Raw genomic sequence first — 27972 nt, forward strand, 5'->3', positions numbered from 1 at the left:
GGATAATGTCCATATCTTTTTAGATGTAGAACTTAGTGAATTACAATCTCTGTGAATTTAAGACTGAATTGTCTTCCCTCAGTGCCAAACAATAATTGGCAACCTGTTTCTATAGGTTAAGAATATTGCTAGGCCAACTCAAGGCAGTGACAGAAACCATTGGTCATTTCCAATTTTTTTTTTCCTGTCATCTGGAATGCGTGGTAGACTTGACTGAACTGAATGATCAAATCCTGTTTTTAAGCTCAGTGCCAGCAAGGCCAGTTAATGTCTAGTGTTACTTTGGTGAGATGTAAACTCTAAAGTCTGTTTTCACGCCAGATGTGACCATTTCCATATGCGGTCCACACCCTCGCTATAACGAGGTGGCTGGACTATCTCGTTTACAGACACCATCTCTGCCAAATACACTCAGCAGATTGGGAACACTGTGTGAGAGAGCTACGGCACCAGCCTGTTCATTGCCTTGCTCCGGAGCTTGTGAGGTCTGCAACAAATCAAAATACTACAATTCATCTGCCCTTTGATCTGAATGGGGTGGGATGGGTCTTTTATGGGCAAACAAGATGCAGTCCCCTTTTCTTCATCAAGCAATGGAGCTGAGGGAGACGCTACGGCAAGGCCCTGTTATAAGCCTAACGCTTAAATTATACACACACACACACACACACACACACACACACACACACACACACACACACACACACACACACACACACACATTTAGACAAGTGTTCAAAAATGGGCATAATGTTCAACAGAACAAAGTGTTGATGTGAGTCACGTCACTTTTCTTTAGCCAAAAAGACATCATTTTTATGGAGTGAAAGGGTTCATACAACCAAGTATAATTTAACGTTGACGGTATGATATGCCAGTCCTGCTCCGGCACAAGGCGTTGGGAATCATGTGTTGGCTCAGGGCAACTGCCGTCAGCAGAGGAAGAGGATAGGGGATGAAGGAAAATACACTGGAAAGCATTCAAACATTCAGGCTTTGCCAACGTAATGAATAATCTGTCCCACTCAATAATGTTGCCTATATGCTCCTCAATCCATATAATGGGTGCGATGTAGGTGAACAGCTGTGTTAACATTAATTGAATACTACCAACTATATCTGGTTAAGAATAGGCTAACACTATTGTACTTTTGTGTATTTTATTGTGGGAATGGGCTTTTATATTAAGTTGGGTCTTTGGGTTTCTTTGTAGGAATATGCGCCCTTGTGTACATAGTGAGAGCACTGAGAGGATAACGATTTTTAGATTTGTGTTGGTTATATGGTGGTGATGTCGTCTCAGTGGTGGGACGGAGTTGTGTAATAGTTGCCAGACGTCACTTTGAGCCAGTTGGGAGTGCTGAAACATTAATGCCTACACAGACACCACATATCCCCTGATTTAACTTTAATGACCAATTTATTTTTCTTAAGTTCCAATCCCAAACTGTCTTTACATGGAGTGTTGTTCTGTGTAGGAGAGGTGGGGGGGTACTTTGTATTGTGGTGTTGGGGGTGTCTGGAAGAGACAGCTGACAGACGGAGACGTAGCAAGGCTTGCACAGCTTTAGTTTATGTCACTTCAGCTTCAGTCACAGGGGGAGGAGAAACCAAACAGTGGCGTGTGCATATTTGACTCCTGTCAATAGTATGTACTCTGAAAGACCGGGGGTGGGTGGGTGAATGTGTACGTATGCATGTGTTTGGTTTGTAGTGCAGACTGGGAAGCCTTAGGATTCTAAAGCGTAAAATCGGATTACGTCAATGGATTTATTTACTTTTTGTCCATCTTTTGGACACATTCCAAAAATGATAATGTGGTATTTGGTGCCTGGAAATATCAAGCTCCATCTTATTAAAACATTACACTTTCATTTAAGATCTTCTGTAGTAATGGTCTTGTTAGTTTGCATCCCTTAAGAGCAGAGGCTTTTGGTAAGGCTGCATAGTCATTCACTTGAGATGAGAAGGAGATAAGATGTTATTTTTCTCTAGGCCTAATGTGTAACTTTGATTTTATGTTTGTGGGCCAGGGATTCTGCACAACATCAGAATACATTCAGTCTGTATGGAATACCTTTCCTTCTGATGAAAAAAGTTTCACCCTTTGATTTTGAAATTCTTGTCATTGTGTAATCCCCCCAGATTATTTGTCTTACTCTTTTCCACACACTTGCCGCTTCATTTATACATTACTGATCACACAATGGTGTTGCTGACAAGAACCAATTTTCAGGAAAGGAATGCATCCCAACATGAAAAAAATCAGTTCTGCCGGTGTCGACAAGGGACACCGGCATACTATCTAGTATAAATTCTGCTTTAGTCAAAAGGCAGTTGATCATGCAAGGCTTTTATTTTACATAGTCTGTATTCAGAAAGAATAGAGAGAGAGGTGGAGGTGAAGAGGGAGTGGTGTTTGGAGAGGGAGGGAGGGAGAAGAGTGAGAGAGGCAGAAAGAAGGGAAAGGGAGATGTCTTGGTGTAAACGGTGGATATACTGTATACCTCTCCCTGTGAGCACTGAGCAGTTTGTCATTGGCCAGCCAGAAGCCCCCTGTGTGAAGGAAATATCACCAGGGAAACTTCATCTTGCTGCCTCTGTGTGTGTTTTCCTTCTTGCCAGGGTTATTTTTAAATAGCATTCTGCTTCCTGCCTTGACAACGGACCTCGCCATCCATGCTTTGTTGTGCTCAGGACTCGCCAATTCACAAATCAAGAAAAGCCACAACAATGTTTTCCTCTTCTCCTTTCCCACAGTTACATTGCAAGCTCTTTGCCAAAATGGGGGATGACCGACCTTTTGTGTGCAACGCTCCTGGCTGTGGACAGGTAAACTCTCTCCCTTGTCTTGGGTTTCAGGTGTGTGTGTGTGTGTGTGTGTGTGTGTGTGTGTGTGTGTGTGTGTGTGTGTGTGTGTGTGTGTTTTTGTATAGCTTTTATTGGTTAGTTGACTCGAACTGCTGATACATGTATCCCACCCAACTGACGATAACGAAAATAAAAATGATTACCCTAAATATGAAAGTATTAAAAAAGGCACTTGATTTGCGTTAACCATGAAGCTTCCGTTGGTGTGCTGTCTCTTCCTCATCTTGTTGTGGTCTTGGACGCCACTACTCATCTAGCACTCTGTCTTGTGAAACAGTGCTAACGTCTCCCTCGGCGGTGACTCACTGACGGCTTCAGTGAGTAATCGGGGCACAGTTATTGTTTCAACCTGTCACTGTTGACTTCTTCTGCCTGCAGACACAGGTTTGAGCCACGCGGGTGACTCAGCTAACACGCTTGCCTGTTAACACGCCATATTGTCGGGGCACCTTGCCCGCCACACGTTGACGGCATACTCGCTCACAACAAACTATGAGGCAATGTTCTCCCTAGTCAGGGGACATTCAATGCAAGCAACATAGCGTCAGAGTTTTGGGCTCATTAGCTGTCTGACGCCGTGTGACCGGGTGTAATAGCCCATCCTTTCAGTTAGTGATGAACTATGACCTCTTTCCCGAGGACTTGCAGAAGAAAGTGTTCATGGATTTGAGATAATTACATATGTGAATCATGAACATTCAGTGCTGCTCCTGCCACTGGCTTACAGCTTGAACAACAGGCATGTACAGCAGCGCAACATGCGTCTGTTTAGTGAATAATTGATGATTTGTTGGCTTCTTCTCCCTCTCAGAGCTTTATGGACACCCAGGAACAGATCCCCGTCCCTGCTAACCGCAGCATTTCAGCTTCCCCTCTGCTTTTCTGATGTAAAAAGACCTGCATATTTCATTTATTGACATCATTATTAATTTAGACACCAGTTTTAAGAAATTAAATATAATGGCCGCTTCTCAAGGCAGAGTGAGGTTTTATGGCAGTGTTCCTTAACACCGGGGTCTGCGCGCATGCTTAGCAGTTTCGTTAGAGGATCGAGCTGCTGATGTGTAAACATGCTTGGGATTTTTTATAACAACACACACTTGTCTCTTTTACACAGTTGTGTTTTTTTGGTTCTACCAGCCATAGGTGACATTTCAGAGGCCCTGGGTATGTGCTCTCGTTTTGGAAAAAAGGCTTTAGAGGCCTTAGTGTCTGTCATCTCCCACGTTATTGTCTCTGTTTATTGTGGCACATTCAGATACACAATATCCTTTACGCCATGAGTGTCTGTGTCCGAATGTTGTCTTTTTACTGCTGCCCTTGCCACAGTGGCCTACCAGGAATCTTTGAGTCATGTGTGTGGTATAGAATGAGGAGGACTGATTCCTGGCTCTGTCCGAGGGGTATTTTTTTAAAGCCAAATTAACAACAGCAACAGCCTAGTGTTCTTAGCTGCTTGCTATGTTCCGTATGGAGAGGGGTAATCGCAGCTTCCAGTATCTCATACAGGGAGATTAGTTGGGAGATAGTTTCCTGTCCTGTCCAAGCAGCCTAGTTCTGAGGGAAAGAGACAAGTGTTGATGTAGTTGTATTGGTGATGCTGCCTGGCAGTGACTAAAAATAACCCCCCCCCCCCCCCCCCCCCCGACACTTGACTGTTTCCACTTCACTCTCTCACGACTAGAACTAGTAACTACATCGCAACGCCCGAAATAGGTTGTTGGAGACGGTGGATAGACTGGTGCGGCTGCTGCGATTATTCTTCCTCCTACGCCTCTTGACTGATTTCACAATTTATCCAAATAAGAACAGGAGCCTGAGTGTGAGAGTAAAACTGTTGGAGTGCATCATCAATAAGTCTGATATAATCCTTGTCAGAACAACTGATAGGAATGCATGACACATACTGAGACATAGCCTAAAGCAGGGGATCCCAAACATGTTCATGTTGTGACCCACCTGTGGAGATACTTTTGGCTCAGGACCCGACCTACCAAACATTTTGTGCAGTAAAAAAAGCTAATACATTCTCATTACCATATCAAAAATCTCCCCTTTTTCAGTCTATATGCATTTTAAAAATAATTTACAAGCATATGTTACGTTATATTATTACAATATATTACATGCTAAAGTGCTGTGAATATCTATAGCTTGCCTTAAACTGTTTCAAGCATAAACAATACTCAAAAATGGATATAGCTTGAGGAACCAAATAGAACATGGCACCACTTCTCCATTGAACTCAATGGACACTGCTGCCCTGTTCTTTTCTTTCACCCTATTACTTTGATTGGTGTCCTCAAGCTCGATTATATGTATTTTTCCCTCTATTGATTTAAAAAACATATAGATAGTAGTATATACTCTATACTATATATACTTAGCTATTTGCCAAAAACGTCTCCTGCTCCAGAAAAACACCTTGCATATCAGTGACTGGTTTGATGTTGATGAGTCACTTCATCTTTGCCTTGGGGAGTTTTGTAGAATTTGTCACACTTTCATCCATTGATCAGTCTGCAATTTCAACCGTTCCCCTTGTGCTGTGTGTCTCTTAAATTTTATATAATGAGAATCAGTTCTCAACTGTGCGTGCCCCTGCTCCAGTTGAATTGAGCATTTGCTTAGATATTTGAGGACATGTCCTAAGGGTATAATGAACCCGTACCGGGTGTCTAAGACACAGGGTATTGTACGCCAGAGATACAGTGTTCTTTGTTGTGTATTGCCTAATGATACTGTATACATGTGTTAGGCTACATCTCTGAGAGATCGACTGTCTCTGATTATGTGCAATGTGATATCTGGGTTAAGGCGCGATTTGCCTTCAGTTCACCAGGACAAGTAGATAACCGCCTGTGGGCTCATTCAAATACTGTACTGTACTCTTCTTTCACTTGTCCCTTTTCTCTCCTTTTCACTCACTCTAGAGGTTTACCAATGAGGATCATTTGGCTGTACACAAACACAAGCATGAGATGACGTTGAAATTTGGACCTGCCAGGACCGACTCCGTCATCATTGCAGGTACAGTAAGGATGTCAATAATTAACCGTTACCATCAATACAAATTATGATGATTAAATATTTTATGTTAAACTTTTCATTTCGATATCTTTTCTTTTTTCGTGTGAGAATGTACTTTAAAACCATTAAGGAGGGTAGGTTATCAGTCATGGAAACACAATTTAAAATAAGCATCCCTGATTGCAGGTACTAGTTCTGCCAAAAAGACTTTGGTAAAGCCAGAATTTATGGATTTACTATTAAGCCAAAAACAATGTAAACTTTCACTGAGTGCAATCCTCCACTGAACAATGTAACAGAGCATATTGATAAACGGAATTACTTTCATACCGTAAATCATATACAATCAATACTGTGAATCACAGGGGCTATTGTATAAAACGCTCATAAACTGACACGTTAAAGTTCCTGCCCACCACTGTGGAGATTGGGGTTCAATTCCTCTGCAGTGCCTCTGGCTTGGCCGGGCACTCCAACAAACAGAATTGGCTGTGTTCGTGCCACGGGTGGGAAGCCAGCAGAGGAGGGCTTTCTCTGTTGCTGCACTAGCAACTCCTACAGTTTGGGCGCCTGTTCGGCAGGGATCGGAACTGGGAGGAATAACATGTCCTACACATGCGATATGCTCGCCTGGTGAAAGTCCTCACTGTCGGGTGAAAAGAAGCTGCTGGCATGTGTATCAGAGTAGATGTGGTTGTCTACACCCAGCCCAAGACCAACAAATAGGGGTTGGCAATGACGGGGACCATGCAAACATGGAGGGAATTGGCAAAACAAGTTAATTAAAAAAATGAATTAACCATGCATAGGTATTCAAGTGTAAAAGATTTTCTGTAAAAATGTGTTTTTTGCCAAGTTTTTTTTCTTTGTGCTGTCTTTCCAGACCAGACACCTACTCCCACCCGCTTCCTAAAGAACTGTGAGGACGTCGGTTTGTTCACTGAGCTGGCAAGCTCCTTGGAACAGGAATTCCGCAGGGCTGCGCAGGAGGATGATGACAAGAGGACAAAAAACCCAGTAAGAACTTGTTTTATTTGTGTATGTGTGTGTGTGTGTGTGTGTGTGTGTGTGTGTGTGTGTGTGAAGTTTTCAATTGAAACTATCAGATCCTGCATACAAAACTATTAATCACCAAGCCCCAGCCTATCTCTCCGACCTTCTGTCACCTGAGTATGGTTGGGACCCGTTAAGAGGGAATCGGTAAGGAATCGGAACCGTTAAAATCCTAACGATTCGGAAAGGATTGCACTGCATTTCATGCAATTTGCATGCTCATTTTCCTCTCTCGTTAACTGCAACAGCGTCCGTCTCGCTCGACGGACGCTGGCTAGATCAGTGGGCGTATCCACCCGACTTACACATGTAGGTGGTGTGACGCAGAGGCCGGGTACCGACGGATATCCGACGGGCACCCGCGTTTAACGGGTGAAAAATATACTTTTATAAGTTCACAGGGACGGGGCCGTACTGAACTAAACGCAGGTGGGTAACATTTTATTGTGAAAATCAGCAGATTCAGCACTGTTAAAGCATCCTATGGAAATCTACCTACGTAGATCAGTCAGAAACAATGACAGCAATTGACTGATTGACTTTGCGTCGTCAAAGTTTTCTTTTAAAGTGCAGTTCCTGTAAGTATGTATTGATGTACCAAAATATGTTCCCTAGGAGATAGTACAGTCCCTAATTGCAAGTTTCTTTATTTTTTACATCTTGTGTATGAGTACAGAGGCATAACATTATTTTGTAATGCTTACGAACCTTAAACCTTGCCCTTAAAACAGTCAAGCCAAAGAAGCATTTCTCCATTCTTCTGTAAACAGTGTGAAAGGTAGCTGTCGGCCTCAGTTTAACCAAATGTACAATTTTGATTGACTTGGTGAGCTCAAGACAGGTTGCTGCATTGAAACTTGTTTCCACTGCAATTTCTCTTGGTTCATGTTTGCATCCATTTTTCATCAACCAGTTTTGCTCGCCGATTTGATAGGCCATCATCGACACCAAACCCTCTACCAAATTTGAAGAATGGTCAAGCACTTTTACTGTTGTTACCAGTGTTATATTGGTATTTATATTTTGGTTGTTCAACCTGATCTCACAATACATTTGTACATAATATATACAGTAGTTAATAAAAATGATGTGTACGTTTTGTACAAATCAAATGGATACCATCCGGGCCATGTGACTCAGCTTTGACGTTTTTTACATTATACTTACTTACTAACCTTTAAAGGGGAATTTTGGACTAAGGTTTTCTTACCTTTTCTATGACGTTATGATATCTTAGGATGAATGGCAACCTCAAGATTTCAATCTCATCTAGCGAGACTTAGGTTTTTTTGTTTTTGTTTTTGGTTGCATAGTGTTCTGTCACTATGAACGTCAGATCTCACCAAAAAATGTCATAACATCATAGAAAAGGGAAGAAAACCTTAGTCCAAAATTCTCCTTTAAGCCTAGCCTTAACCTTAACCAAACTACTTTTGACTAGGGATGTCATGATCATGAAATTCTACTTGACGATTAAATGTCATACAAATAATTGCAATTAACGATTTAATTGTTTTTGGCATTGAGCAGTTATTGTTTTTTAATTTAAATTCTGTTTGGCGTTTAGGCTTCGTAAACAAACATTGCACAGGGCTGATATGACGAATGACTTAATTATACAAAGAAATTACTACAAGCTCACAACGTGTGTGGCATTGCATTGAGCTTGTAGATCTGCTATTTCCACTATTTTGAAAATGTTTTCAACATCATGATGATTATGCAAAATAAGTGTGATTATCTCAAATGATTGCGATCAGGCGATTATGTAATAATTGTGACAGGCCTAGTTTTTCCTAACCGTAACCATGCTACTAGGGCTGGGCAGTATGAATAATGCTAAAGCATCCCATAAAACCAGCTGCAGGACTTTATAATGATTTCTCTGCACCCCTGTTTCATCTGTACTTCCTTATCCTTTTTCTTTTTTGTTGCCACATCCTAAAAGGTTGATGCTGTCAGGCACATACTGTAGTGTATATGGCATCACCGCCAGCTTCAGTGTGATTCCTCACACTTTTCAGACAGCATAAACTCCCACCCATTTCCTTTTTATCGTGGGATATTTAATCATATTTGATTAAATCACTTTGATTTTAGAAGTGTACTTTTCTTAGTTTTTTTTCCTTCCGCCAATGTAATATGCCCTTTCCCTCTACCCCACCTCCTTATTCCCATCCAGCTCCCAGCTCCAAACTCAGTAGCTCTGGACATGAGGCTGCAGACACCATCAGACGTGACGGTGAAGAAGGAGGCGCCTGTAGAGGTGGACTCGTCTCCGCCATGCAGCCCTGACTCCATGTCAAGCAGTTCAGACGACAGCAACATGGAGTCCTACGTGAAAGCAAGGGTAGGAGACCAAAGAGTACCAGGCTCTTGTTGGCTGGCAATGGGCTGAGTGCTGAATTGATGGGTATATAGTGTTTAAAATCTGATGATACAAGGCCGGCATAATTTGACCAGAAGTATTTTGTGAATCAATATTTATTTATACAACGCTCTTTAATCATTAACCCATTGAGACCTGAAGCCGATTCTACATGTCTCCTAAATCTCAACAGTGTTCTCAAAAACGTATGTTTCTATATCAATGGTGCTCAATCTTTTTCATGTCAAGGACCCCCAAAATTATATGTATTTGGCCGAGGACCCCCATCAAAATATTTTGTTCCAGGGACCCCCCAGAAGCAAAGATTTGAGTTAAAAATGTTCGCTTTAAAAATATATATATTCAAAGATTTGCACACATTTTCACGATTTCTCAAAAATAGCAGATCTACAAGCTCGTAGCGCGGCACTCGGTGCCGCGCTATGAGCTTGCATATCTGCTATTTTTGAATAGCCCAAAGTGTAAAATAATGCTTTTTAGCTCAAATCTAAAAATGACACAGTTCCAGGTCTTAATAGGTTAAAATCTGATGATACAAGGCCAGCATAATTTGACCAGAAGTATTTTGTGAATCAATATTTATTTATACAACGCTCTTTAATCATTAAAAGGTAGCTCAATTTGTTGTATGTAATTACAGAATAGCTTGCACAATAAAGCCAAAGTCAGTTGACATCAAATATATGTTTGAGCTGCAGTATGCCTGTTGTGAAAACTGAACAGATCTCTGTCACCATCATTTTGTGTGAGACGTAAATGTGTTGGATGTGAAAGTCTTGCCCATTGCTTATCTTTTATACTGTCAATGTTTTGCCTTATTGTTAAACCATCCCTTTTATTCCCCAGGACACACCACCCAGGAGTTCAGCCCCCACCCCAACCATTGTGCGGCCGGGTTCCCTGCCGCTCCATCTAGGCTTCGACGCTCTTCACCCCACCATGCCTTCGCCCACCTCAGTTATCACACAGGCACCATCCTCAAATCGCACGCTGGGGTAAGCACACTGCTCTCAAGCCTTTCTTTTAAAGTAATGGCGAGCAACAAGAGAAAATGGAAACCAAATGATAAAAAACGTAAAAAAAAGACCTCACCGTCTTTTATCCCCTGGCTAACTTAAAATGTGTTTTTCATATTCTCAAATGAAATCATTTATAGAGATAATACTGAACCTCTAGTCTTTCCTGTTTTACTTCTGTGTAGCTCGCCAACCAGCCACTACCCCATGATGGTGCTTCCCAATGGCCAGACACTGCCTGTACTCCCCGGCCCAGGACAGGTGCCTTCTGTCATAAATGTAAGGCACACTGACATTCCAAAAAAGTACTTAAATGTATTGGCTTGCAAGATGTTCTGCAGGTTTAATGAGAGTGTGTGTGTGTGTTTGTGTTTGTGGTGCGTGCGTGCGATCTCCAGCTGGTCCGTCCCATGTGCATGGTGCCCAACATTCCTGGGATCCCTGGTCCTCCACTGGGAGGCAGTAGCAGTGGCTCCAACTCGCCCTCTGGCTACTACATCCACTCTGAGGCCAAGATGGTCAGCACCAGATTAGCTTTCTTCTGGCTCTATATTTGTCTATCTCTGTTCTTTTTGTCTCCCCGTTCACCCTCCAGGCACACTTTGCTCATCATATGACTTTTTAATCATACCACAAATTGTTGGCTTAATGTATCCAACCCCTAGTTTTAGTTGGGAAGATCATGGATGCAAGGCCAAGTCTAAGCTTGTGTTATGGAGATCCAATTATTCAGCTTGCTTTTCAACTTGATTGACTGATTTCAGCAAATTGAAGTACTCACAATGCTGAGCCTGTAGTTTCTATAAACCTTCATACTGTTGTGTATGCACTATGCAGTAACTGATTTAGTCCTAGAGCAGAAAACTTGCAGCAAGTAGTCTGTGCTGAACTTGTGACCCAGACAGGGATCCGTCTTTAAATCTGTACTTTGCTTTCTGAAGCACAGTAGTTATGTTTACTGAAGCAGTAGTTCTGTAGTAGTTCTGTTCCTTTTGGTCCGTTTTTGTAATTGATGTTGTTTGATACTGTTCTCCTGCAGCGTTTGAAGGCAGCGCTGTCCCAGCAGAGCCCATCAGGACAGCATCTAGGTCACATGTCCATGGGGCATCATAGCCCTATGGTGCCACAGAGGGCAGAGCAGAGCCAGCTACTAGTCCAGCATCCAGATGCACCTTCCCCTGCACAGCCACAGGTACACAACATGCTTTATTGTATGTGTAAACCATGTATATGTAAGAGCCTGACTAAAGAATTTAGGCCTGTGGATTCAATGTCCATATTTTGGCCTGCAGACCACAGACACTTGAACTTTATTGTGGATAGCAGACAACGCGCTGCACCGTGTCCATCAGCTTGTGCTCGCTTTGTGACGTGTTGTCTACTTGTAGCCTCCTACTCACACTGGGCAAGACCTGGGATGTTGGTTGTCTAGGTGGAAATGGTTGAATTTGGCGGAAGTACCGCCCAAGGAAATGACGTTGATGCTTTACAAATCTGTTAACATTCTCTGTGAATGAAACAAGTGTTGTGATTGGTCAAAAAATATTGTTTCCGGGGGAAACACGTACGACGGAAATACTTTATAGAGAAGGTATGTATGTATTTAGGTTGGTAGAAAAACACATATTTTGGGATGTATTTAGAATTCCTCTGCACAAACAGTAGGTGTTCAGATGTGGCTCAGGACCTGTCATCTTTTATTTTCCCTTCTTTTTTTGTTGTCTGGCTGGGCCCTCTCAGCATACTAATATGCCTTTTTGTAACTCCTTGGTTGATTGGGCTGTGTACTTTGGATCGTCGTTGTTTTTGCAACATGAAATTCTTACACTTAGGCCTTGTTACAGAGGGCTGCAGATTTATCCAAAAATCCTATATTATCCCACCTCTGTCCTGAGCAGAGCCCCTGTCCCCGGTGAAAGGAAACAGTACCACACTGTAGCATAATGTTGCCCCCACTACACCTAACAATTGCTCCTGTGTTCTTTGGGTGATGGAGTGTGATGGCTCAGTGCCAAACATATCTTTTGCAACTGAAACGAAAACGTTGGTCTCATCAGACCGTGACATTTTCGCACATGGCTTTAGGAGACTGACTGTCTTGTTGCATAAGTCACTTCTCTTTTTAGTGAGAAGTGGCTTCCGTATTGCCGCAGTTCTCAGAGCCCACAATTCTCAAACACAGACTAGTTGTTGGTGTACTGGCCAGATGCTACCACCATACAGACCTGCAGTTATTTTTAGGATGCTGTTGGCCTCCTGGTAAGATCCCTGATGAGCTTCCTCCCTGCATGGTAGTGATCCAGGAGAGGTCCTGATGGTGCCATAAGCCTGATTTATATTTTGTTGTACAACGGTGTTGCATGTCAAAATAACTGCTATACAAGCTCACAACGCATTGCAGCGCGGCACGTTGTTAGTTTGTAGATCAGCTATTGCATGCAACATCGTCCTACAGCAGAGACTGAAAACAGGGAAACATTTAGTTAATAATGCTGTTCATTAAATGATCATTCAATTAATTTCTCACTTTTAAAGTGCCGCAATCGCAAGCCATTGCAACAACATTGGGAGCTGCCTGCTCCCCTGTTGTGCAGAACAACTAGGTCCCATTTTTATTTGATCTTTGTTGTCACTCAGCCACCAGAGGGTTCCAAATTTATAGAAAAACAATATACTGTGACTCCTTTTGCTAAAAACAACAACCCACAGTACCTGAATAGTTGCCCTGACTTTCCTGAGAACCTGATAAAATTGGAACGTCTGGACAAAAAACAAAACCTAATTGATTTATTTCAGTTTGCATATAGGTGTGTTGTGTACAGGAAGTTAAAACGCATGCCAAGTTGTTCATTTTTCATCACCATCAACTCCACCTGTTAGTGGCTAAACTCTTTTTGGTGTTGACTCTAGTGTGTGTGTGTGTGTGTGTGTGTGTGTGTGTGTGTGTGTGTGTGTGTGTGTGGCTTCACCCCAGTGGCGTGTTCTCTCACCACTTTTTGACTGTCTGAGACAGTTTGAGAACCAATATATCCTGAAGTTTGTGGATGACTCAAGTTATAGTCACTCTCCTCCATGATGATGAATAAAGTCATGTCCCGGTGGTTGATTATTTATTTTAAACTGGTGCAAAAATGCATTCCTTCTACTCAGTGTATCAAAGACAAAAGACGTGCACTGACTTCAAACGCAATTTTCCTCCCACTCTGAACACCCTCATTGAGGGTCAAGAGGTAGAACATGAAGTCTGCTAGAAATACCTTGGTTCAATCATATTAATAACAATCTCACTTTTGAATGTAATACTGAAATGTTTTGTTGGAGAGGTCAACAGCGACTTTTCTGCCCAAGGAAACTGGGAAGTTTAATATTGTTCCTGATTACACTTTTACAAATCCTACATACTGTAAAATCATCAGGTCATCAGGATTTTCAATCCTTACCCTGTGGAACCCGCTTCCGATTCCCCTTAGTCAAGACAAACCGATACAAACACTCATTCATCCCCACAGCCATTACCCTCCTCAGTAGGCCTACTTGTAGCATGATGTTCATGTTTATTTCTGTTCATGTTTATGCCGCAGTACGATTTAGTTGTTTACATTTTTTTTATTTTTTTTATTGTAATGCTATGCTAATCATACTTTATATAGGGGGAGGACAGGTTAGTCATTGTATTGTTGTTGCTTTTCTGATTATTCTGCTGTGTTGGTGAAGTGCTGCTAAATCTGTACTACGCCTACTAATTATATGTTTGTGATTATATGTTTGTTTGTTTAATGTTGCTCTGTATGCTGCAAAACTAATTGTCCTCCTGGGACAAATGAAGTTGATTTCTTGCTAAAGCAGATTAGCTTTGTTCATTTTGCAAAGTGATTAGTGAAATCCTAGCAAGATTAGCAGCTCATTATAAGGGCTATGCGCACTTATGCAACCGACAATGTTTTAGTTTCCAGTCTTGATACACAGACAGAAATATAACAGTGCACTTAAAAATACACAGAACACAGCACACACTGTAGTAAGAAAACTGCAATGTGCTCTGACTAAAATAATGACACAATGACTCAAACTTCCTTATTGTTCTTTCCCTCTTCCTCCCCTTGTCTCATCCGTCTCTCTCCCTATAGCCTAATTTATACTCTGTAGTAGGATGGTGCCGCATGCTGAAAAGTACTGTTTTTCAAGCTGCTATCGCGGCGTGTAATGGAGTATAAATTAAGCTTAAGTCTGTGTCTGCCCATCTCCCCTCCAGGTGTCTCCAGCCCAGCCTACAGGTGGCCGGCGGCGGCGAACAGCAGAGGATGACCCAGACGACCGGAGGCAGCGCTTCCTAGAGAGGAACCGGGCCGCTGCTTCGCGTTGCAGACAGAAACGCAAGATATGGGTTAACTCCCTAGAAAAGAAGGCTGAGGAGCTCAACTCCATGAATGTCTCTCTTTCAGTGAGTAGAGTTGGGGGAGAGTGGTTTTTAGACAGGTGGTGGAATAAAGGATCCTACATACTTCAAAATAGTCCAACCAACGTCAGAACTGTTTTCGGTCCATTTGTCCCCAACAATGTGGAGAGGCAACTATCAATCAGTGTCGATTTCGTCGACTAAAACTATGACGAGAAATGTTCGTCGACTACCTTTTTTCACTGACGAAAACTAAATAAAAACTAAGTTACGATGACTAAGACTAAATATTTTGACAATTTCGTCAACAAATAAAAACTAGACTAAAATGTTAGTGAGTGAAAATGGCAGATCTACAAGCTCACAAGTCGTGAGCGTCGCAGCTCACAATGTGTCGCGCTGCAACGCGTTGTGAGCTTGTAGATCTGCTATTTTCAGCATGCAACCGAGTGTAAAATCAGCCATTACGACGCTATCAAGGCACCGCCAAAATACATTTTAGTCGACTAAATCAACGGTAGATTTAGTTGACTATAAACGTATCGCGATATATCGCGGGACGATATATCGGCACACCCCTACCTGGAACGCATCTGTGTGTCATTTTATAGATTTCTTTGGCTATTAAAAATAGCAGATATACAATCTCATATGAGCTTGTAGATCTGCTATTTTTGAAAGATCTTGAAAATGTGTGCAAATCTTTGAATATATATTTTTTTAAAGCGAACATTTTTAACTCAAATCTTTCCTTCTGGCGGTCCCTGGAACTAAATATTTTGAGATGGGGGTCTGCGGCCAAATACATATCATTTTGGGGCCCTTGACAAAGTTTGAGAACCACTGATATATATTTTTTTCAAAGAACTGTTAGGATTTAGAAGACATTTTGTAGAATCGGCCTCAGGTCTTAATGGGGTAATACCTGGATCTCCCTCCGTCACGCTGTGGGAAATTTGACATGGCGGTCCAGAGGTTTTGCTATTGTGTCCCAGTAACATTTGTTATTAACGGCGAATCACTGATATTTCTTCTGCGTATGTCTGTGAAGGTGGTATGAGTCCATTTATCTTCCTCTTTCTTGTGTTGTCAGAATGAGGTGTCTCTCCTGAGAAATGAGGTGGCACATCTGAAACAGCTGCTCCTGGCCCATAAAGACTGTCCTGTCACCACCCTGCAGAAGAAGCATGCCTACCTAGGTGAGACGTGCATAAATACGCGGTATTTTTTTTCCTGTCGGTTACATCTTTCTTTGTCTCATAAGTTGCCTAATGGAGGCATTTCTTGAGGGGTTGTTGAACTTTGGTAGAACCTTTCGTCATCATCATCAAGTCAAAATATCGTAACATAAAATGTCTTGTCTCTCTCCATTCTCTCTCATTTCATGTCTCAAAATAACACATTTAGTAATGAACGTGAACAGCATAGATTCTGCCAATATATCCTTTTTTTGGGAAAGAGAAATGGCTCTATGTGTTATATTACTCTTTGAATTTGAAAGAAGATCTCTACATCACAGAAATCGATAGATCACCAATGTCTGTGTTGCGGTGACAGACAATATTTGAACTAATTTAGGGTACACGTACATCCAAAAGTTCGACCAAAACGTCAGATAAAATGGTATGATGGGTGACATTGTTTAATGCAACTACAACGTTAATGCTAATAAAACAAGTGCGCTAGCTAGCCGTTTTCAGTCCATGTGAGTATATTTTATGTAATGGCCTCCTCTTGTTTCTATGCAGTAGCAGAAGAGAGCATGAAGGACACCTCAGAGCCTACAGGCTCCCCTGCCCCGGTGATCCAGCACAGCTCCCTGGCCCCCAGCCACTCTGCAGGGCCCAACGGTCTAAGCTCGCGGGCGGCGGCTGAGGCCATGGCCATGTCGGTGCTGGCGGGGATGGGCCAGCAGCAGAGGGGAGAGGGGGGACCCTCCCACATAATCATGGCTGCACAGTCCCAATCTACTGCCAGATGATGAGCGATGCCGCCGCGACCCAGACTTGGCTCACACTCACCACCCAGTTGCAGGAGAGGAGCAGAGAGAGCACCCCCGCCCACACACATACCTTTTTGAAAGTCATATAGAATTCCCAGGTCCCCTTTCTGTTCCCTTGTTTTTTTGTGATCCTCTCTCCCCTCTCCACCCCTCCAGTGGAGCCATAATGCTGTGGCCTGGAGCTCAGCAGCAACAGCAGCCTTCTGGGAATGGACTGAGACTATTGAGAGAGCTTCCTGTTCACTCTGCCATAGACTACAGGGGCTGGACTCCAAACCTTCTCCCCACTTGTTTTCCTCCCCTTTGCCACCGACCCCCCCACCCCTCCTTAACTCCCCTTACCCTCAGTCAAACTGACTCTTCACTGGACTGTAGGACTGCATCGCTCGTTCTGCGTTTACTGCCGTATTGAACTCCTCATGTGGTCAATTACTACAATACCTGCACACATTGTGCACACATGCAGACACAGTGTAAAAAGTTGTATAAGCGTCCTTAATTAAGTTGGACACAAAACACCGCACACAGGGCTTGACATTGTTGCAGCAGGGGATGGTGCCTTGCTGTCACGAACTTTACACACACACACACACACACACACACACACACACACGCACACACGCTTGTCTCCAAAGAATTGAAAGATGCAATAGGTGATGACACTTAAATCACACAGATGTTCAGGTCTCATATTAAATAGAAGCATTTCCACTTCTAGGCAATCTCAACATACACCCCAAAACCTTACCTCATTTAAATCCCTTTATGTTAAGACTTCTAATGTGTGTGCGTGTGTGTGTGTGAGTGGCTCTGTGAGTATATATTTATGTACATCAGAACATAGCAGTATGCTTATTCAAGGTCTGATACACTAATAGCTAGGATTGTTAGCATGTGACTATTTTCAATTTGCTTGTTGTTATGTTCTTGACATGTGCAGCTATCTTTTTATTTTAGCACTGGCACATCCAGCTTGGGCCATACAAACAAACTAACATTGTTCAAGAAGGCCTATTGTCTTAGAATCAGTTACTGCAGTTATTCATAATTATAATCTTTTAACTGAATTTCTTTCTAGTCTGAAGGGACTTTTCTCCTCCCTTCTTTTTCTCCTTTTAACAGACTGTTTTAGGATTTATGCGTTTCAAAGTGTATGCCATTTACCATCTTGGCTGTTTCTATGCTGTGATTGGCCGGTCTTGTCGCTCGAAAGAAATAACTGATTGTTGTGTTGCGTTTCTTGCTGCGACTATGCAGCCAGTATACAGTAAGTCACTTAGGTCTGTACAAACTTTAAATTGCAAACTGAGAGCTGGTTGCAGCCTATCATGGATTATGTGCTTGTTATGTTGGAAATCAGTTTTTAATTGAGTCGGTAAATGTATACTCCCATTCAGAACGGATGCGTATGTACGTATATGTTCTGAACGCAAGCAGCATTGCTCACATACTTCGCTTGATGTCTAAATGGAAGTTCACCCATTTCTTCCGCTAGATGGCAGGATAGAGTCAAAAAGACGATCTCAGATGATCCTCCATTTGTCTTTACAGTCTTTCTTCTTCACTGTGTTCTGTTTGCGGTGTCCGTCTCGCAGAGAATCTCTACTGCCCCGTGCCCTATGGTTTCCTGCATTACTGCTTCTTACGGATGTGTATATTTTACATCTATAATGTTTCAGACAGTGTGCAGAAAGATGGATGAAATGAACACAGAGTACGGATGAAGAGGCTCTGTCTGTATCCATGTCCATATTTAATGTCTAAGTGGGCCATAAATATACATTAGCCTACCTGATTCATACTTAGTTGTGCATCAGTGTTGTACAAGAAGATGGTTGCATCGTAATGTGTTGTGAGCTTGTTGATCGGCTATTTTTGGTGCGCGACCTGGCAAGCAACAAAGTATAAATTAGTGTAACTGGTCTTTTAACTCTTTTGAATGGTTGCCCGTCCTTGCTGCTTGTTGGCGTGCGATGACGCCCCTTCGTCTCTTAGCTCTGTACCAAAACCCAAACTAAGCCATAGTGACCATGAATCAGATCTCTGAATTGCCCAAAGACCCGGTGCCCTGTTCTTGTTTTGGGGGAGAAAGTAAATAACTTGACTGTTATTCGTCGTTCAGAGCTCTCGGTTAACTATATCAGTGGTCCTTACTTGTAGTCTCTTGCTCTCTTTCTCTCTCTCTCTCATGCACACACACACACAATTTCTAATAATTTTGCCTTAAGATCACATTGGTGCCTCTGACACCCCCCACTCAAAAAGGTTTTTGCATGGAAAAACAGTGGAGCCTTATGAAAATAAATTGTCTTAATTTGGTAGTTTTACCAAATGAATAACCATTAAAGTGAGGGATGGAAGACTTTGTGAAATTGTCAAATATGCCTTTTTAAAATCTGCGTAAAAAATGCCATTTAGTTCCCATTTCAGTGGTATAATGAAGATAAGATATACGTGTGTGTCATCCAGTTGAGAGGCATGGCGAGATCATGTTTGCCAAGTCTCTGATAAGTGTTATGATGGAAGTGTATATTCTTCAGGGATACCCCGTTTTATCAAGATTTCTTTTTTTAAACAAACAAAAAAATCAACACAAGCTGGAACAAGGGATTTTGTCTCTTTTTAAAAGAAATATTGATGTATGTATATCTCTCCCTGTTGCCTGATATAATCATATATTTGCAATTTGTCATGTTGCAAAGCAAAGATATCAGTCCATGAACATAAGGGCATGTCTTTTATGCACTAAAGTGATGCAAGTTTTCTTTTTGTTGATTGTACTTTTGTTTTCTGCAGAATTGTATTGTCTTCATACAAAGTCTCATTGACGTGAGAATATTTTATCCTTTATCTCTCGCTTGTATCTGTACTGTACAAACAAACGGGAATTTCTCTGTATAACTCAATACATCTCACACAAATGACTGAATCTTTTTGTCCTACAGTCCCAATGGTGACCCTGGCATTGTGTTACACTTGTGCCAGCGCTATATTTGGCTGGCCATCCCCTATAGACGATTGTTCATATGAAATGAAAATACAGACTATATTCAGCTTTCATGTTAGTAATTGTCATTGGCACTTTTTTTCATTCATTTCCTTGTTTCTTTTGTTGTGTGCTATTTTCAGCACTGTACAACTCGCTGTCATAATGCTTCTATCTCATTGTACTGATGAATATAGAAATTTATTTGTTTTAACACATGCATTTCTTTGTTTCCTAAATGGAATGTCATTAGTCCAGACTAAAAAAAAAAGACTTATTTTATCCCCATTGTTTCTGTCTTCGAACATGAATTTGAACTTGCCTTGTAACTCTGATTGTAAGTCAGCTAAGTTATTTAATTGGTTGAATAACAATCCTCATCTTAGTCACTGGCATACAGTAGTAATGCAAATTAGAAATGGTTTTGAAAATAACAGTTTAATGAAAATGCAACAATGTTAAACTTGCTCATAGTATTTTAATGGTTTATTCACACTCCTGTTGTTGGCCTTGATGAGTTCAGAAATTGTCCTTGTACTGTACATATCTGTACTATATGAATATATTTACTTTTCCATGCATGTCCAAGTGGAATACTATGAACACTTACAGTGCTGCAGTTTTAATTAAAGAAAATACATCTTAACATTAAGGGTTTCTTTTTATGAGATTTGCTTCATCAATAACTTATTCCAAATACATATTCTCAGAAATAACTCAATGGCTACCTCTATGGAGATATTTTTGTAAAGTTGTAGTAAATCATATTTCAAATCTTGTTGCATTAAACCATAGAGCTATTAAACATAGTAGGCTACCGTACATACATTGATTGAATATTTTATTAGACAGAAATGTAAAAACAGCGAGTACAGTCAAACACTGTCTAAAAAGATAAGTCCTTGCGGCCTTGTTTCCATTGGGGTCCTAGGTATTCAATTCAACAAAATTGGACCAAACATTCAATATCATCACAATATAAAAAACACTATATGTACAGAGTTAAACAAAGGGAGGGATTGGGGATAAAGAAAGCGGGGGTGGTCGCCTGTTTAAGGGAGAAGTGATAACTACCTCCCCCTTTGGCCTCCTGAAAGGTGAATGTTCAGGGCTGTTTTAATTACAATGCTTGTAACCTTTTCAGACTGTGACCCCCAAAATAAATAATCATATTTGAACCCCCCAACATGACAAGCACTTGGAATTGTATGAGTTGAGGCATTACATTTAGTTTGACTCGGTTCCCCAGATACATATAGTGAAAATAGCAGCTCTACAAGCTCACAACATTGTGAGCTTGTAGATCAGCATTTCTTTTTTGCCTTTCTTATATTATTTTGACAATTTGGCCAATGTTTGACCAGTTTTTGATGGTAGTTTGTTGATTACTTTTGATGCAGTAATTGTCTTTTTATTTTTGAGGTCTTACAAAGGTCTTAAACGTCCTTAAATTGTCACTTCACTGTCATCTGGGGGACCCCCCCCCCCAAAAAAAAAAATCATGTGGGGACCCCCCTGGGGGTCCCGACCAACAGGTTGAGAACCATTGAGCTAAACAATGGAAGATGTACATTTTCCCCTCTACCACAAGAGGGAGTAACCGCTTTGAGGTTTGCAGACTTGGCACATGGAGGGTTGCAGAGAATGTAGTTGTGTACTGTCTAGGTCCCATATCTTGGGAGGGCAGTCGCACTGTGATTGGCAAGTTAGTTGTCAGGCAACTTCTGATACCCTTAGCCGCGTGGACAACAACGAATATGACGGAGATAACAATGTATGTTAGTTTAGACACGAGACCATTTGCCAAAAAGGTTTTTGTTAGATTATGCCTACATTAATTGTGGGTTGATTAAAAGCTAGCTCCACTAACAACAACTTAAAGCCTGCAGTTACCTGACTACCTCCTAGCCAATCACAACGCAACCGACCGTCCCTCTGAGGACAGATTCTGCCAGATTCTACGAGAGAAATAAGCAACTAGGTCTACGAAAACAAGCCCAAAAGAAGCTACTTATGAGCACTTCAAACCAAACCTGTATCAGCTATTTGAAAATAGCCGATCTACAAGCTCACAACGCTTGTAGATCGGCTATTTTTTTTTTTTTTTTTTTAATCATGGAGGGGAAAAAAGTGAAACGTGGAATATTTTGGACACAAAATCTTGTATGGGGTCCCTGTCACAAAATGTTTTCAGAATGATAGGGATGTGCGGACAAATATAATTACATATTAATCTGGGGGTCCTTGACATGAAAGTGTTTGAGGACCACTGGTTTGTTTAAACAACATTTAGGAAGCAAGCCCAAAATAAGCAACTACACTTTAGAAACAAGTGCCCCAAAAAACACGCAACCACCAATATTTACAAGCAACTTACAGAAAAACAAGCCCAAAGTCACTTATAATAAGCGAACATGGCAACACTGCCGACCGAGCTATGGGATCCAGACTAGCCATTAATGCACAGGCGAGGTAAATGGTGTCACGTGACCGCTCAATGCCGTTGGTGGCTAGTTTTCCCCATTATGGCGGAGGGGCCAGTCGTGCGAATGGATTGTCTCTCCTCCCAGTCTGAACAAGCTTGTTTTGAGTCTTCTTGAGTGGGGGTGTTTTTCACAACAGCCCCGGCTTTCTTTTTAATAAGAGTACACTTTGTTTTTATTCCGTTAAGTCATGGCAGACCGTGGCGTGGATTTGTCGGCTCTACCCAAAGAGGTTCGAGACCATTTGGCGGAGCTCGAGCTGGAGCTCTCTGAAGGTAAGGAAGGAAGGAAGGGGGATGCTAGCCTAGAACTCATTTCCCACCATCCCGGTTTGGAAACTCACCCTCCAAGATGGCTCTGAGTTGAGGTCCCGCTTCGTCGGCTGCCGGCAGAGTGCGACACCGGCGAACGGTGGCCAATATTGTTGATTTTTACCTTTTTCCGCACATCGTATTCAAAAAGTAAAGGTCGTCTCCAATGCTCTCAGATGTTTTACATTTTAGCGGTAAAGATATTTTAAGTGACTGGATGAAACAACCGTTTAAATCGCTTTTTTAGTCAGCCTGTGCCCTGTTTTCACAATGCAACCTTAACGGGAGCAGTACCGCGCATGCGGACGGGGGTTGACTGGCCACAGGCTGACTAAATAAGCGATTTAAAAGCTTCTTTCAACCCGTCAGTAAACATTTCTCGACCGCTAAAAAGTAAAACATCTGAGAGCAGGGGGGAATACCATAACTTTTTGGATACGATGTGCGGAAAAAGGTAAGAATCAACATTATCGGCCACCGTTTTGCCGGTGTCGCACTCTGCCGGGGCCCTACGCTGTGGGACCTCACCTCGGAGCTATACAGCGGAGGGAGAGGTTCCGATTGGAGCTAATTTCCCACGAGCTATTCATCTTAGCTGTCTAGCTGCCGGTGTGTCAACTAATCACTTACCGGCCTATCTGTGTCTTGTCTACCTGCTATTTGTATTAAATGTAACTGAACCGGGCACAACAATAACAAAGGTGAGAAGAACAAACGCGGACGCCCTGTATTTTTAGACAATGTTGTGCCAGGCACCTTGTTTTGTGCTAGTACAATGTGTGATAGCTGGCTGGGTGTACAAGCTAGCAGTTACATGACAGACAGCAGAGCAGGGAAGAAAGAGAAATGGTTCAACGTGTTTCCTGTCTGCCTGTGTTTCACACCACGCCACGTAAACATTGACTTTTTAAACTGGACATTAAGGGTAGTTTTGGTTCTGCAATATAATCGTGTGTGTTTGTGTGTCTGAGTCTGACAGTCTGGGATGGCCAGAGGCAAGGTCTGACTCAAGCTTGACCTTTTTTCCTCCCCCATTGCTTATCACATAGACATTATATCCTATTACTCATACATATTTCTAATCATGTCTGTCAATATTCTCTAGTGATAATATTTTGACGTGGTTGTTTCTTTTGATTCAGCTCATCATTATATTGTTTGTCCCTTTTTTTTCCTGAATGAATGTGAATGTTATGAATCATCCAGGATGAATCGGTCCCAGTGTGAAGGTTGCTGACTGTTGACAGATTGTATTGCACAACTCCTGGGGACTCACTCACTGTGTGGGGTGGTGACTACTACAAGTGTATCCTGCACACTCATAGACCCATTATCTTCCATGAGCTCACCTGAGGAGGCTGTGCCTGTTATGAAACAAGACCACAGTGAAACTTATGACATGGCCTTGAGTTTGATGCATATCTTCTAGTTGGTTAGAGAGAGGATCGTAGAGAGAGAGTATCCATCTGTTTATCCACTTAAACGCCTACATACTTTGTTGACCAGTGTCCCTAGGGCTCTACTAGGCCCCTTCCTTTTCCCCCTCTAATACCAACTCTCTTAGCTGAAAATAGCCGATCTAGTACAAGCTCACAATGTGACATGTTTTGTAGATCTGCATTTTTTGCAGAATGTTTGCCCCCAGATGACGTTCGTCGTTTAAATGGTTCTTATTGAAATTATATATGTGTCCCTGCATTGTTGTTTGTTTCTTATTACTAAGCTAACCATACCTAGTGATGAGGACATTGTATACTTTCTTAGTAGTTAGATTGCTAGTTTGTGCCGGTTTATAGGGTTGATGATGGGTGTATCTGTTTGTTGCCATTTACACAAGTCAACAGTTCAAGGCACACAGCCCCATCACCTTCCACCTACAAGAACAACAGCTGTTTGGTTCCTGTCCTGCCCTACACCCACCAGCACATCCATGACAGCCCCTCCCCCTCCCCTAACACCTAGGCTGCATTCCTCCAGCTGTGAAGACCAACTTTATCCGCCTCGAGCAGATTCGTTGATGTCTACTCAGCCATGTTATTTCACATTTCTGGTCATGGAGGGAGAAATTAGGGTAACCAGAAAGCTCGCCCCAAAACACACTCGCCCCCAGTTTTCTGCGGACCACTCGCCCCCAGCGGTTCTTGTATTAGTTTTTCTGAGGATAAGGTTAGGAATATCATCATCCATTGTAGTCCATACATTACATTGTGTATTGTGGTTATAATCTAGTATACATGTTCACTCAGTTACAAATGGACTTATCCTCAGTGACAATTTTTTCAATCATCAATCATCAAATCATAGTTTTACTGAGGTTACGTTTAGGAATAAAGTTAGGTTTTAGCATACTTTTAGTGAGGTTATGTTTAGGCATAGTTTCACTGAGGTTATGTTTAGGAATACCTGGTGGCGACTGTTCCAAGGTCGCCGGATTTGACCCGCGGCGAGTGTGTTTTGGGGCGAGCGTTCTTGTGTTCGAAATTAGCCCTAGCCACTGCTGTCGCTAACATGTTGATTAACGCAATAAAAGTAAACAATAGTTGTATTTATTTTGCCTTCACAATTCCCATTTTAGCCACAGTGGCTTACTAATGTCCTCCATTATTTTAGTCGATGTGTTTGAGACTGATCAGCTTTAACTGTTGTCCCATATGTGTGAGGTGTGTGGCAGTACCATACGCTACAATAATTCCCCCTTTAGTGGATTACAGGCCCTCTGCAGAACTGAGCGGAAATGCCTGTGTTGTTGGGTTGCTCGGAGAAGAACACAGGATTGCCAAACGGCCTCTTAAATAACAACCAAGTTCTGCTAGCCCCCAGTGACCGTGGGGACACAATGAGCACCATTCAGCTGGTCTGAGCCGCTGTGGCCAGGAGCTCTGCTGGCATTTAGGCCATCAACTGAACTCAGTCTTTGTGTGTGGCTGGAATGAGCTGCCTACATCGGAAGGGAGGGGCCGATGACGGGTCATACTTGGGAAAGTGACGCGTAGCCGTGTGTACTACAGCCAGTGGAAGTGTAGACAGCTCAGGAAGAAGTGGGCTTGTCGGCCTCTCCTTAGTAACTACCTGTTTAACATTTGGGAGCTAGCTGCCCCCCCACCCCCCAGGTCCTCTTCTGTCTGTCAAATATGTTAGAGAAGCCTGATCTATGTGTTGAGGAACGTGGCTGGTAAGAGCAGTGAGTTTTCTGCAGATAAAGGCGGATTTATACTAGTCTCCGACGTATGATGGATTTACAATAGACGAAAACAGTGAGCACCACAAAAAAGTGGAAGATGATAGGGAGTCCAGAATATATAGATCATCTATTTTGATGCACGGCACCGTCATACAACAAAGTAAAAATCACACTTAAGTAGTTATTTGCCTAGACCAAGGTGTTGCAGGCTTTCTGCCTAATCATCGGCATTGACATTAGAATCCACTGCAACATGAAACTGGTCAAGTTGCTAAGAAATGCTTCCAGATGTGTGTGTGTGTGTGTGTGTGTATGTATGCGTGTGTTTATGTATCTTATCTATGAGTGTGCCTTGCGCTTCCCCCAGTGATGATGTCCGTCTTATTGTGTGCCTGTATCTCTGATCGATGACCAGTGTGATGGAGAGTACTCCTGCATTATTGCCAGTTGCAGCGTATCTAGGCCAGTCAGCCAGTGTCCGAATGCAGCAGAAACAGACTGCGCTTTTAAGGGAGCGGGTCAGCAGTAGTAGTAGAGGACATACAGCAGCAGTCGCATTAAGATGGGTCGAGTCAGAGGGACAAGAGCATCGGCTCAGTAACCCAGCCAGAGCGCCAGTCATATATCATCAATCCTTCCACCCTGAAGCCATCATTGACAACATAGAGGGTGAAGTTTGATGCATAGAGTGAGGAACCACTGCACTCGACCTCAGATGGAGTCTGTCTTAATGCTTCTGTTATGTCAGTATTCTGTACAAATTGGACAACCATTAAGTTATTTTATGTGTGTCAGGCCGAAGGCTAAACTTTGCAACAGATTGCAGACTTGTAATAGAGGTGATAAACACTTCCCCATGAGGCTGATGCGTTACTGAGCCATGATTCTAAGGGGGGGTCAACGCTGAGTCGCTGACAGATGAAAAAGGGGAATGGGGCCTTTTAATGTGAAGATATGTTGTAACTAGTAAGTACATCCTCTGTCTGTGGATTCTCTGCCATAGATTACTTCACTTTTGAATTTTAACTGCTCCCCCAGATGTTGACGAGACAAGCCCTTGTCCAGTGTTAACTTGTGTTTTGTTGAGGATGGGGTTTGCGGGGGAGGGGGGGAGTTGTCCTCTCTTCAGTTGTCAACATATTGGAAATATGTCTATGCAGCCTCCTCACATTTTCAAGCCAAGCCAATAGTCATAGTTTTATGATGAGATACATCAGAAATTAGAAGTATAGGCCATTGTTCTAATAGGGAGTCCCTAAAAGCTAGGTCAGAGCCCAAGAGGGCAGAATCATGTTTCTTGGAACCTTCATGAAGCCAAAGCCCAGGGCTTTCAAGCAGATGGGAAGTGGAATATCCCACCAGGCTTGATTATGTTTGGCAAGGGTGAAGGGTCTCCCTTAGAGAGTGTGTGTGTGTGTGTGTGTTGAGTGCACGTGTGCGTTGTGAAAGCACATGTCTGTGTGTATTGCATGTGCAACATGGTGCAGCTCACATTGGTCGCAGTCCCTTCCCTCTTCCAGGGTTGTAGTAGGCTGAATAATTCACATGGGGGGGGGTGTGTGTGTGTGTGTGTGTGTGTGTGTGTGTGTGTGTGTGTGTGTGTGTGTGTGTGTGTACTCCACAGGTGGAAGTTGAGGCTTGCATGGTATCAAACTGTCCACCCTGTATCAGTTCCAAGAGGTGTACTGGCATGCTTGGTTAGCCTTACCCTCCCAGCAACCCCCCTTGCCCTTCATCATCAAGCTATATCGCAATATAGTGTTTTTTCTCTTTTGTGTGGTAATTACAGAAAAGTGTACTGGAGGACTGGCAGCTTTTAATGTGACTGTTTACTGTAGCTGTGAATTTTGAGCGTGTTTGAAAGGTTTCTTGTTGACAGACGAGGCAAGCCCTGTATGCTTTCCTACTGTCTAACCCTGAGTCACTGCAGTTAAGGTGTGTCTTCTCTTCAGGGCATGGACAGTCACCACAAAGTGAGAGAACCTGTTCTGGAGCTCTTGTGGGCTCCATCTTTCACAACTAAAACGTTGTTGAGTCACGACTCAATGATGACAGAGAGGGAAAAATGAATGGCAGTTTTGTCTGATCTGAAACCCCTTTCTCCACAGCGACTTCTCATACGCCCACCCATTGGGCTAACCTGTAATTTAGGTTATAATATACGCTATGTTTGAGACTTCTACTGAATTTGCCCGGCGGGGTAAAGGTATCTATCTAGAGTCAGACTTGAACAACTGTCCCTGCAGATGGTTTG

At 42.4% G+C, this 27972-nt stretch overlaps 2 protein-coding genes across 4 annotated transcripts in view; both read left to right on the forward strand.

Moving 5' to 3' along the window:
* Positions 1-20384, forward strand: part of asb8 (ankyrin repeat and SOCS box containing 8) — a 35238-nt gene extending 14854 nt beyond the window's left edge. For both annotated transcript variants that reach the window (XM_084068209.1, XM_084068207.1), the window contains 11 exons: positions 2761-2832; positions 5805-5901; positions 6785-6918; positions 9137-9304; positions 10190-10338; positions 10545-10638; positions 10758-10877; positions 11399-11551; positions 14612-14800; positions 15849-15954; positions 16504-20384. In XM_084068209.1, coding sequence (XP_083924335.1) covers positions 2761-2832; positions 5805-5901; positions 6785-6918; positions 9137-9304; positions 10190-10338; positions 10545-10638; positions 10758-10877; positions 11399-11551; positions 14612-14800; positions 15849-15954; positions 16504-16736 — 1515 coding nt within the window. In that variant the 3' untranslated portion in view covers positions 16737-20384. The remainder of the gene's footprint in view (positions 1-2760; positions 2833-5804; positions 5902-6784; positions 6919-9136; positions 9305-10189; positions 10339-10544; positions 10639-10757; positions 10878-11398; positions 11552-14611; positions 14801-15848; positions 15955-16503) is intronic.
* Positions 20385-22276: 1892 nt separating this feature from the next.
* dip2ba (disco-interacting protein 2 homolog Ba) overlaps positions 22277-27972 on the forward strand; it is a 54534-nt gene continuing 48838 nt past the window's right edge. For both annotated transcript variants that reach the window (XR_014601571.1, XM_084068206.1), the window contains exon 1: positions 22277-22501. Coding sequence is in view for 1 of the 2 variants with exons in the window: in XM_084068206.1 (XP_083924332.1) it covers positions 22417-22501 (85 nt within the window). In the remaining variant the exon portion in view is untranslated. The remainder of the gene's footprint in view (positions 22502-27972) is intronic.

Source organism: Gymnoscopelus microlampas, assembly GCF_963454915.1.
Source record: "Gymnoscopelus microlampas genome assembly, chromosome: 10".
NCBI lineage: Eukaryota > Metazoa > Chordata > Actinopteri > Myctophiformes > Myctophidae > Gymnoscopelus > Gymnoscopelus microlampas.